We start from the raw sequence: 12,762 nt of genomic DNA, 5'->3' as shown, positions 1-12,762 counted from the left end.
AACCGCTAATGGTTTCTCAGTCAACAATAAATTATTAGAAAAATGGATTTAAAAACTATTATTCTGAGAAACAAAGATTTATATAAAGGTGCTTTATGGACAGTAAAACTGGCAGCCTAACCTATAATCAAAGTATTCAATCCTTAAATTTTTTAGGAATCAGCATTAAAGCTGCAGTAATCAAGCCTATATCTAGGATGAGCAAGAGATGGAAGGTCTCACTCATGTAGAGGGCTCATCCCTGTCCTTCTGATGATACCAATGTATTTTGGGAATAACAGTAAAGAAAACAATACTTCCCACAGAGCCAGAATACTAGAAATGCAATCCTTTCTCCTAAGGGAAAGAAGGGGTTGCTTTTATTCACTTCCGTCCCACCCACTCGCAAGTTGGGACAGGAAACTAACTGTAGTGCGGGTGTCTTGAGAACAGATATTTTTCCCAGTGATGGATGAGGTGTTCTCTTTTGATTGTCTCCCTGGTGTTCTGGACAGAATATGGACCCACTCTACTGAAAATACACCAGATTTTCAACACTTGGGAGGCAGTATCATGGTTTCTTTTTTTTGTTAGCTCCCCTTCCCTCTTACTAACCTTACCCAGCTATCTAAATCCTATCAACTATGTGACATTTACCTGATGCTCGGAGTGAACAGCTAGAAAAAGCCCACACATTTATTGCTGTACTTCAGAAAAAAATTGTGTTGCATGCTATAGCCATTTTCTCTTACAATATTCTCATAGAGATGAGCAGCACTTAACCCTCAACTGGTGAGGTCTATCATTTGAGATAGTGGGGACAGTATGAATGAATGGAATGGAATAGTGGAAGGTGAGACACTGTGGCACCAGGATAAGCATGCACCTACCTAAGAGGCCCCAGAAAATTCCAACCAGTTCTTTCCAAGACCAAGAATCAAAAGCTCCCTAATCTCTAATTGCATAAAATACAAAAATAAATTATCTGTATCTCATTTAAAATGAGTACAAAGGAGTTGATTGTTCCAGAAAAAAATAAGGACAAATGAGCACTTGCTATGGCAACCTGAGCCTACAACTGCCTATTCTTCAACAGCAGACTTGGAGGTTAGGTGGTGGGTGAGTCACAATCCTGCAAATGATCTTTCAGAAAAACAGAATTACAAGGTAAGTAATTGTCCCTTCTTTCAAGACACCATCTATGCAGGATTCTCACTCTTTGAATGTAACTGACCTCCAGGAGATTTCTCAAGATGGTGTCAGGAACAGGGCCTGATTTAGGGGCAGGTGACCACCTGGGGTACTGGGCTTGGGGGGTGCCAGGCTCAAGGTGCTGTTTTTGTTGTTAGCAACACTTTTCCTAACATGTGGATAGGTTGAGGATTCTGCTCACGCTGCTGGTCGCGAGTGGTGAGCGCAAGTTTTTGAAGCTCAGGCTCATTAAAACATATCTTTTATTGATGATGGCCGACGAGAAACTAACGTTGCTTTATCGCTTGAAAATGCCATTGGTCAACCTTTGGATCTCTCCGGTGGTGTGCTTCAGTTCACAAGGGCAAAGGCGAGAAAAGTGACCCTTTGAACTAAAGAACTAGGGTTAACATTCTAAGGCTGACACCTACTCTAACACTATTTAATACTGGTCCACCCAATGTTGGTGCACAGTTCAGTTTCTTGATGTTAGTACATTTCAGTTATTCTTAAAATTAAAAAGTTTCTGTAAGCTTAGATGAAACCAATTTTTTTTATTTGCTTATACATGGCATGAATAAATACTGATTTACAGATCCTAGCGTGCAAATTTATCATCTTATATGATAGGGATAAATCACGCATGCAAGTCGTAAAATGGGCTACAAATGCAATAAAAATAAGGTATTCAAAAGTTTAACAAATGTGGGGGGAGACGGCCACCAAAGATGCTCCTTGCCTGGGGTGCTATTTGGTCTAGGGTCAGACCTGGTCAGGAAGGCTTTGGTGCTGTTCTGTTTTTTTTTGGGGGGGGGGGGGGGGTGTAAAGAGGAAAGAATGAGAGATTCAGTGGGGATGTTTTGTTACTTTTTAACTAAAAAATGTGCCCATTTACACAGCCTGAAAAGACAAAACAACAAACTCCAAAATCCAATAGGTGATGCAAGTTTGGGCTCCCCTACTTCAGAAACAAGTTCTGTTGGCATGGGGAAACAAAGGGAAGCTCATCCTCAGAAAATATATGTTAGCATTGAAACTTTGGGGAGTATGACATGAGGCTACCTGCCTTGCCTAACATCCTGACTGAAAACCTCGTTGAAGCAGGCAGTGGAAGTTGCTCTGCCTCACCTAGCACAAGCCTAACGATAGGTCAGCCAGGTCACAGCTGTGAAAAAAACAGCAACATAACCTTTCAGACAGAGTCTTCATGGAGATATAGCATCGCTCAAGGAATCAGTGTGGTCTTTCTAAGGTCTTTTGTGTGCTCCAAATAGAATCCCAAAGACCTTTAAATTTCAGCTATATGCAAAGAGCCTTCCTGGTATGGGAAGGATGAGAAACTCTACCACCACTTTGGATGGAAACTACTGATGAGTTTATAACACAACCTGGCCCTTGTAAAATATGGTGTAACATGGGTTAGTTACTAAAACCTGAAGCTCACTCACTCTATGAGCTGGTGTTCCCTTCATCAGGAAATGATCCCCCAATACAAAACTTGTGATTAAGTGAGCCAATAGGCACTTTTGTCAGCCTTGTCAGGAACACATTAATATCTCGTAACACAGAGGGTTTATTAAATGGAATTTCAAAATTGTCAAGCCCCACATGAAGCTGATGACAATGAGCTGTAAAAAAAACAATGTACCTTCAGCCAGTTTATGATAGGCTGAAAATAGCTAAGCTAAATGAACTTCTTAGAATTAGTCTTTAAATTAGAGTCTGACAAGTAAAGAGGGTAATAAAGGCATTTAAGCTGGGCTAGAAAGGGGTCTGCCTCCATTGTCCCACATTTGCATTACACTACAAACCTTATCTTGGCAAAACAAAGCACATAATCTAGTTTCTCTATGTGATCAGCTCTGAACAGACTCATGGTCTAATGCTAGTCCAGAGCAGCTTTGGGAGCCATATTCAGGTCAGTCAGCATGATGCTGAAGTTCATTAGACTCTTGTTGCTCCTAAGCTTGAACAGAACCTGTTCCTCAAGAGGTTCTGACTTTAAAAAAAAAAAAACCTGGTCTGAGGGTGGAGAGAAGATCCTTTTCAGCCAGGACTGTTCCTGACTCTGAAAGAATAAAACTAGCAGCTACCTTTGTTGAATGCCAAAGATCGAGTTCCAGAGCCTGCCTTCAGAGGAAAAACTAAATTATCTTTCCTGACAGCAGAGATTACTGATAGGAGAGTGTCACCCAGTATCTGGTGCGTAGGGGACAAAGTCTAGAGCAGGGGTTCTCAAACTTCATTGCTCCGCGATCCCCTTCTGACAACAAAAATTACTACACGACCCCAGGAGGGGGGGACCAAAACCAGAGCCCGCCCGAGCCCCGCCAAAGCCCAAGCCCCACCACCTCGGGCGGGGGGACAAAGCCAAAGCCAAGGGCTTCAGCCCCAGGTGCGGAAGACTGAAACCTGAACCCCACCACCTAGGGCTGAAACCCTTGGGCTTTGGCTTCCGCCCTCGGGGGTAGGGCTCAGGCTTCAGCTTCCACCCCAGCAAGTCTAATGCCACCCCTGGTGACCCCATTAAAATGGGGTCATGACCCACTCTGGGGTCCCAACCCACAGTTTGAGAACTGCTGGTCTAGTGTCTAAATATAAACAACCCTACCTGAGCTCCCCCTGGTGGATGCTCACCAGGTTGCTGTGTTTGGATCTAACTACTGGATCCCACATGCTCTTAGGCTGGCTGGGTCGTCCCTGTCTCAAGCTCTAGACTTCTAGGAACACTCTCAGGGTACAGACTGTCTATCTAGTACCACATCCTGAGAGATGAGACTCCATGGTCCAACTGTGTTGTACCTGAAACTAGTGCTGGCCCTCCCAGCACTTGCTCCACGGACTCTCCAGAGTTCCAGTGAAGCTGTGAACCCTCTGATTTACTGTTTCGCTCTTTGGGGACTATGCATTAGTGAAAGCAGAGGACACTCAGACTCTGCAAAGGAATTTCTAAACATACACACACTTTTACTCACAGACAAAGCAGGAGAGATCTATGGAAAAGTAACAATTGTTCAGGCTACACAGGAAAAATTTTAAGCATATGTTTAAGTCCCCTTTACCTCATGCTTAAGTGCTTTCCTGAAAAAAGTTTGCTTTCCTGAACTGAGGCCTTCGTGCCAAACCCTGGTTCCACTGGAATCAGTGGCCATTTTTGCCATTGACATTAATGACGTTAGGATCTGTCCATACTTAGATTATTTAACAAAATTTTGCTAGCACACAAAATCCTGCCATCCAGTGTCCTCACTACTCAGTTTTGGTGAGTCCTTTCAAGGTCCCAGGACTCTCCACTCCTCCTCCTGGTCAATTTTGCCTTCTTGTTCTAGGTCTCTTCTATAAAGCCAGCAAGAGCCTCCCTTTCTAATCCCACCGCTCCTGAACACCTTCAAGTCTCTCGTCAGGTGATTCATTGCTTAGTTGCAACCCACCTGAAGTCTACACTGGGAAAATTGGTTCCCCTGGGCTTTAGTCAGATCATTGTTCTAGGATGCTTCCATCTGAATAGAAAACTATCCAGGTTAAGGATTCTGGATTGCTTTACATTGTTAGCCCACTGCTAGATGCAAGGATTTCTCCTGACACCTCCCGGGCATTTCAACTCAAGATGGAGGCTGCAGTGCCAAAGTAAAGGCACAGTACAGTCTTACAATTAAAATGACATTCCCAAAACAGAATTTAATTTGCAGACTAATACAGACATATAATAATCTGCCACATTAAATAAATACCTGATTCCCTGTAAGCCCCCAGAGCTACAAAAAGTCAAAAAGATAAGGATCAAGACTGACTGAAATTCAGATGACAACAAAACAAGAATATCCAGTCCTTGAACAAGGGCTACTGCAGAAAAAACTGCAACTATTTTAATTAGAAACATTGGACAGTTTCCAGGGTAACTTCTTCACTAACGACTATTGCTCAGAGAGGAATTGGCTGGAATGTTCTGGAATACCTATGAAGTACCTGAAGTTAGATACAGTAGGGCAGAGCCCTTTGGCCAGCCTATGGACATAAAGTCAAAAAATTTAAAGAACTAAGGGGAGTTTCCATACGGCTTACACTGGAGACATTAGACACAAGTGTGAGAATCCTGAACACATGGTATCTTTAGAAAAGCTCTAATTCATACACAGTGAAAGATGGCTGTAATCATGTGACCTAACCAATAAGGCATAAGTTTCTCTAAAAGAAATGGTTAAAATGATCTTTCAGAACTGCAGATAGTGTTACAATACTTACCTCAACTTTTGTCCATGACTGGTTGGAGAGGAAGGAGCAGACTCAGAAGATGAAAGATGGCCTGTCCTCAAAATAGGAGAAAGAGGCTGGTCGACACTCTGTTGGGAAGAGACTAGGTACGACTCACTGCTATCTGTAAAGCAGACAATAACAATTTATATCAACCAATTTCTTGTACTGTTCCTGCATATCCTAATTATAGGCGGTGCTGGTAGCACTCCCTATTGTTAGGGTTTCCTGACAGTTCCCATTATAAGACTCTATTTTCAATTGCTTATAGCTTTGTCAAACTTGAATTATTTGGACTATTTCCATACCATGCCTCTTACTGAATTTTTTTGGAAAATTTCAGCCAAAACAGTTCAGCTGTTTCCAAGAATGAGGCTAGGGGAAAATATGTTGTTTTGCCCATGTTAAAGCAATACTGGTGACCCTGAAATTTGAAAGAGGATGGCCTTTGTGTCTTTCACCATTCTTGTTAAAATCTACCCAAATTTGGTCAAATTAAAAGCCAATGAAAAAAAAAAATCACAGTTTGCACGTGCTCAGTAGATACTTTGATTTTAGCTGCTAAAAATCTCTGAAAATTTTGTCCTCACTGAGCATACTCAAACCTCTCACAGCTCTCAATGCCAACTGGAGGGCACATGCACCTTCCCACCAGAGCAACTGAGCCTATGCCATCCAGCCCAGGGCTACAAGGGCAAAGCCAGGCTTTCCTTTCAATGGCTGCTTCCAGCTGCACCAGGCCAGGGTGCTGCCAGGCACTGAAAAAGAGAGTAGGGATCCTTCCTCTTCAATGCTCCTAATGATCACGCAGATGGCACCCAGAAAACATGATCGATGAAGCCATGTGATTTGAATGTAGAAGTGACAAAAGCCAGGGAGCGGGAGAAGATGTCTGGTAAAACTGAAACTGGAAGTGGCGGCGGAAGGAGGGAGAAAAACTGGGACTGATGGGTTAAGGAGACTGGGAACCATGGGGTGGGAAAGGCTGGGACCGGAAGCCAGTAAGGGAAATGGGGAGGAGGTAAGAGACTGGGAGCCAGCTAGTGGAGGTTGGTGGTGGGAGAGAACACAGATCAGATGAGGAGGTGTGGGGAGGAGGGGAGACTGGGACTGACTGGCAACAAGACTGTACTAGAATCATTGTGGGGCAGAACTGGGGTGGAGGGCAGTAAGATCTAACAAGGAGCTGGAAAGCCAGAGGAGAACTGGGAAGACTGGGTCAAAGCACTGGCATGAGGACACAGACTGGAAGAGGAGCCTGGGAGGGAGACTAGCTCTGGTAACTAGTTGAGGAGGAAAAGGAGCAACTGGGACAGTCTGGGTGAGAAAACAGACTGGCTGGTCAAGGAGAAAAGGACTGGGTGTGGTAAAGAGGAGAGACTTGAGTGAGTGGGTAGATTGGGACTCTGACAGTGAATTCAGAGGGGGAGACTAGGATTGGCTCGACAAGGAAACTTGGATGAGAAACCTGAAGAGTGGAGACTGGGATTGGGCAGGCAAGGAGAATAGGACTGGGACAAGGAGTGAGGGTTGGGGAAAAGATAGGACTGGGACAGGTTGGAATGGGTCAAACCTAGGGTGGATGAATGGTTATTAGACTGTGTCCACTACAGAATACTCCCCTCCAGAATCTGGAATGGAAGAAACAATTACTTACTTTAACTGTGGCTCTTCGAGATGTGATGCAGATGTGTATTCCACTTCGGTGCATGCACACCCAATGCTCTGGAGCTGAAGAACTTTGCCTACCAGTACCATAGGAGGCGGAGCTCGCTCCTCATGCTTATAGCTCTTCCCCTGGCAACAGGAGGTGGCAAAGCCTCAACCCCTTGCCCCCTAGTTCCTTTGTACCAAACATCCAGAGATCAGACTCTGATGCAGAGGGGACAGACAGTGGGTTGCGGAATTTACATCTGCATCACATTTCAAAGAACCACAGTTACTTCTTATAACTGTTTCTTCTTCGAGTAGATGCAACAGTGTATTCCAATTAGGTGACTCACAAGCAGCACCCACTCCAGGAGATGGGTCTTGGAGACTACAACTCTACCCCGATATAACGCTGTCCTCGGGAGCCAAAAAATCTTACCGCGTTATAGGTGAAACTGCTTTATATCGAACTTGCTTTGATCCACCGGAGTGCGCAGCTCCGCCTCCCCCCCCCCGGAGCGCTGCTTTACCGCGTTATATCCGAATTCGTGTTATATCAGGTTGCGTTATATCGGGGTAGAGGTGTACCTTAACAGCACTGCAAGACCGCCCTACCAAAACTTGCATCCACCTTGGGAGGTGCGGTAATGCCATAATGGTTTGTGAAGATATGTATGGATGACCACATAGCAGCCCTGCATATGTCAATATCAACACATCCCTGAGGAACACTACTGACATTGCTTGTGTTCTCATAGCATGAGCTCGTACCTGCTGAGAAGGCCTAGCTAAAGCTATTTCATATGCAGTCTTGATAGAGGATGTTATCCATTCAGAGATCATCTGTGAAGAGATGATCTGATCCGTCACACAATCTGCATATGACACAAACAGGTGAAGTGAAGCATGAAACAGTTTAGTTCTGTCCAGATAGAAGGCTAGACACTGCTTGACAGCTAATGTATGGAAGTGATGTTCCTCCGGAGATGAATATGGCTTAGGAAAGAACACAGGTAAACATACCACCTGGTTCAAATGAAACTGAGAAACCAGTTTAGAAAACATTTTGGAGTACGGTCATAAAGTCACTTTGTATTTAGAGAACTGTTTATAATGCGTTTCTGCCAGGAGAGCCTGCAATTCACAGACTCTCCTTGTGAATTATCGCTACCAGGAATGCAATCTTCTGACACAAAAGTGGAAAGGAACAAGATTCCCAAGGCTTGAATAGATGTCCCATTAAAGCCGCTAGGATCGTGTTACGGTCCAATAGAGCAACCAGCTCTCAGACCAGAGGATGGAGATGAAGATGACCCAGAGGATACTTATCTTCAGGGACCACACATAACTCAGGGAAAAATTCCTGCTCAGATGCTCCGCAAGATGATTCTGGACTCTAGGCAAGTGATTAGCTATCAGAGTGATACTCTCTTCAAGCAGAACTGCCACAACCCGACTGCCTCTTGGCAGAGCATCCTGGAGTGTGCTCCCCCCTTCCTGTTCACATAACACGTCGGAATGACGTATTGTCGGTAAGTATGTGAACCACTGAGCCCGATACAGTCCAGAAAAGCATGACATGCATTGTAGATGGCACGAAGCTCCAGCACATCGATATGTAGTAAGGACTCCTGTTCTGACCACAGATGTTGAACTTTCAGTGACCCCAAATATGCTCCCCAGCCTCATCAGGGAGGCGTCTGTGACCACAGACCTGATTGGTAAGGTCTGGATGATGGGAACGCCCTGACAAACATTCTCTGGAAGCGTCCACCACTGCAAGTTCAGGACCGGTGTAGGAAGACAAACCAATCTGTCCAAGAAGTGAAGAGTCAGATGATAAGCTATCCTGAGCCACATTTGAAGGGGGCAAAGACACAACCTTGCAAACTGGACCACCTGCATGCGGACCAAGAGGCTCAGGCACATCCAAACTGTTGAGGAAGGCTGACTCTGAAGACTGAGGCAAAAGTGGCGGTCAACAAAAATGCTCTCAAACTTGTAGAGTCTATTAAGACCAGAATGAACTTGATTTTCTGAGTGGGAACCAAAGTTGACTTTCTGGTATTTAGGATGAGACCCAGACAGTTGAGCAAGCACAATGAAAAAGGACATGAGAAAGGACTTCCTCTCTGGACCTGCCCCTCAGTGACCAGTCTTCCAGTGCACAGGAATATGTGGATTCTTTTATTCCTGAGGCATGGGCGTGGGGTGACAGCATACATTTGGTAAAAACAAAAGGGCAGAAGACAGGACAAACATAAGCACAGTGTACTGAAAATGGTGTTTCACTATGACGTATTGAAGGAATTTTCTGTGGTTCGGCAAAATCGCCACATGAAAGTAGGCAGCCTGAAGGTCCAGAGCTACTAACCAGTTGTTCTGAGATAATGCGTGCCGGATAGTCGATAGCGTGACCCTTCAGAACCTCATGTATGTGATATATTTGTTGAGGCCACGAAGGTTGAGAATGGGTCTTACCCCTCCCTTGGACTTGGGCACCAGAAAAAAATGGGAATAGAAGTCCTTACCCTGATGTTCCAGTAGAATCTCCTCCATCACTTTCAAAGCCAGTAGAAAGCGAACCAGCTCAAGGAGCAGTAACTCATGACAAGGGTCTCTGAAGAGGGGCGGGGAGGGAGAGAGTGGGGGAGGGATGGAAAGGAACTGGATGTCATAGTCATAGCCATAGCCTGATCTGACAGTGCCTAGGACCCAGCTGTCAGGGGTGATCAAGCCCCAAACATTGTGAAAGCGAGTTTGCCTGTCCCCAAACAGAGGGGTTGGGGAGAAGGGAGTGATGACTGGAACACTGCTCCAGATGAAGGAAGCAAAATGAGTGCTTGGGGGGTACCGGGAGAAGGCACGTTAACTGGTCAAACCCAGGATCTGAATGCCTCCTCCTCTGGGACCTATGCCCTTCTGGGGTAATCCCGCTGTCTCGGGGGGAAAGGCTGCCCAAACACTCTCTGTGGACTATACTGTTGCTGCTGAGGACCACCATAGTTGCGTCTCTGTACTGCCAGCACGTAGACCCTCAAGGACCATAGGGTAGCCCTAGAGTCCTTGAAGGAGTGCAGAGTCTCATCCATCTTATCTAAAAAAAGAACTCGGCTATTGAAAGACAAATCATCTATCACCTGTTGCACATTGGGAGTAATGTCCGAATTCTGTAGCCAGGATGCCCTTCTCACAGTCACCACTGATACCATCACTTTGGCCAAAGTACCTGTGACGTCCAGTGCGGACTGCAACCAAGTTTTAGCCACCAAGCAGCCTTTGGCGATAAATGTCTGAAATTCCTCCCTGGAGGATTCAGGGAGCTGGTCCACAAACTTAGACATAGCCGGCCAGTTCACAAAGTCATATTTGGACAGCAATGCTGTAGTGATAGATTTTTACGCTGAATGTTCTGGGATACCCGGCAGCACCCTGATAGAAGCTTAAAGAAAAACCTTGGAAGGAGTTTAAATATCGTAAAATCACATTTCTCTTAATTGGATGTAAAAAGAGTGGTGACAGAATCAGGACACTTTAGTTTGCATAAAACAGTAATTAGTTTTAAGATTAAGGCTTTAATTAAGTAGAAAATAATATTAGTTTAAATTTAGAAAATCCAACATGGCTGACCAAAATAGCAGATATAGGGATGATGTAGTGGAAGATTCCATCTCAAAGATACTGAATGGCACAGTGGAAAATTCCATAAACTGATAGGGAATGACTCAGCAGAATCTTCTGGAACCTTCTAGAGTCCAAGATGGCGTCATAAGGGGGCGGAACTAGACAGGAAGTCACATGTAGGTACACATGACCAAGCACATGTAGGTACACATGACTATGTGACATCATAGGGAGGGGCTGAAAAGCTGGAAGCTGATTGGCTGAGCCTGAGAGAGCAACCAGTATATAAGGCCGACAGCCAGCAGTCTGAAGTTGTAGTGGGTTTGGGATTTGGAAGAGATCAAAAGCTGCAAGACACCTGCGAAGAAAATAAGCTAAGCTATCTGGAAAACAGCTACCTGAGAAGCAGCAGCAGCAATAGAACCCGGAGGTTGCCCTGGCAACAGCTGCCATAGCAACTCAACCAGCAGTCTTCGCCAGCAGCAGCTACAAACAGCCGCAGCGACCAGCACGCTTCCGTATCTGTCACCAGAGGGCAGCTTTCGCCTCAGTAGTAGCAGTCTCTCTCTTGTGGCAGACAATATTAAGCACAAGCAGACAGCACTTCCTTTTTGACAGATCAGAAGGACCCAACTGATGATTCAGAGAGTCGTAAGAATAGTAGAAGTGTAGTGTCTATTCACTATCAAGGAATGTGTGGGTTTTGCCTGTAAATAAAATTGGATGCCAGTGGTCTGAATGAGATCTTCCCCTACCCATCCGGTAGTCGTTTGGCCAGTGCTTATTGGATGTTAAATGTTACATATTGAATGTTAAAAGTCAAATAGTGTTAAGTGAATGGTTACATTGTTATATAGTCTGTCTTTTATTTGCTGCGCTGCTTTATTTTAAACTGTAATTTTATTATGTTTTATCATGTTTTACTCATTTCTTCTTGTTTTTCTGTAAATACCTAATTCCTTCAATAAACAACTATTTCAGTTTTCGAAGAATTACTGCTTGTGTGTCCATTCTTGAGCGGAAGGCTGTATCCGTGTCCTTTCAGGAGTTAGCAAGACTAGCTTGCTCTGGGAAGCCCTCTGCGGGTCAGAGACAAGCCCCCTGGTAATACTCTGGCAATTCCTTTAGGGCAGGCCACAATCTTGTTTACCCTTTTTGTTAAATTAGACAAATTTGTAGGTAATTTAATTAGCATCTAAATTTTAGGGTAACAATGCCTGACGGTCAGCAACACACATCTGCAAGAGACGGGAGGTGTATGTCCATCTGTTTAGAGCCTGTAGTGAAGCGGCCTGGCTCCCGACGGCCCCTGAGAAGGAGGAGCCAGAACAGGCACCCAAGTGGGCGGAGCCACCGCCACCTGTTCCCGCCCCCCGGAAGTCAAGGGGCGGGACAGGAAGTATAAAAGCCAGGCCCCAGCGCTCAGTTGGAGCCAAGCGGCCGGAGAGAACAGACGCTCCTGCTCGGGCTCCTGCTGGAACGAGCCTCCCCAGAGCCACGTACCCCAAGGCGGACTGGCCGAGCCTCCCCAGAGCCACGTACCCCGAGGCGGACTGGCTGAGCCTCCCCAGAGCCACGTACCCCGAGGCGGACTGGCCGAGCCTCCCCAGAGCCACGTACCCCGAGGCGGACTGGCCGACCCTGCCCCGAGTGCGGTATCCTGAGGAGCAGCCCGAGAGTTCCCCTGCCCCGAGCCCGGAGGAGCGGTCCGACCTAGACAGCCCTCAGCGAACCGAGGAGCCCATGGTGTGGGACCCCGCTGCCGAGCCCGGCGAGGAACAGGTACCTATGGAGGAGGAGGAGATGGGAAGTAGCCCGGGGATAGCCGACCCCGAACCCATGTCAGTGTGTTGCGGTCAGGATCCCCACTGACCCCGTGGCAGACGGACTGCTGCGGATAGGGCCCCGGGCTGGAACACAGTGGAGTGGGTGGGCCTGTGTTCCCCCCTGCCACCCCACGCCGGGTGGCAGTCTCTCCTCCTCCCTGCCTAGGGCAAGGACTGCCCCAGAGCGCTCAGCTGCCCCGCCCTGACTAAGGGCCTGGGCTACCTGACTTTGTTGACGGCC

At 46.1% G+C, this 12,762-nt stretch overlaps 1 protein-coding gene across 1 annotated transcript in view; it reads right to left on the bottom strand.

The window, feature by feature from the left end:
* Window positions 1–12,762, bottom strand: part of LOC112117524 (oral-facial-digital syndrome 1 protein) — a 61,116-nt gene that overhangs the window by 14,190 nt on the left and 34,164 nt on the right. The window contains exon 17 of the mRNA XM_024215487.3: window positions 5,413–5,545. Coding sequence (XP_024071255.1) covers window positions 5,413–5,545 — 133 coding nt within the window. The remainder of the gene's footprint in view (window positions 1–5,412; window positions 5,546–12,762) is intronic.

Source organism: Terrapene carolina, unplaced genomic scaffold (assembly GCF_002925995.2).
Source record: "Terrapene carolina triunguis isolate 2854851 unplaced genomic scaffold, T_m_triunguis-2.0 Scaffold22, whole genome shotgun sequence".
Classification (NCBI taxonomy): Eukaryota; Metazoa; Chordata; order Testudines; family Emydidae; genus Terrapene; species Terrapene triunguis.
The sequence above is the reverse complement of the archived record's forward strand: the minus strand, read 5'-3'. Positions and strand labels throughout refer to the sequence as shown.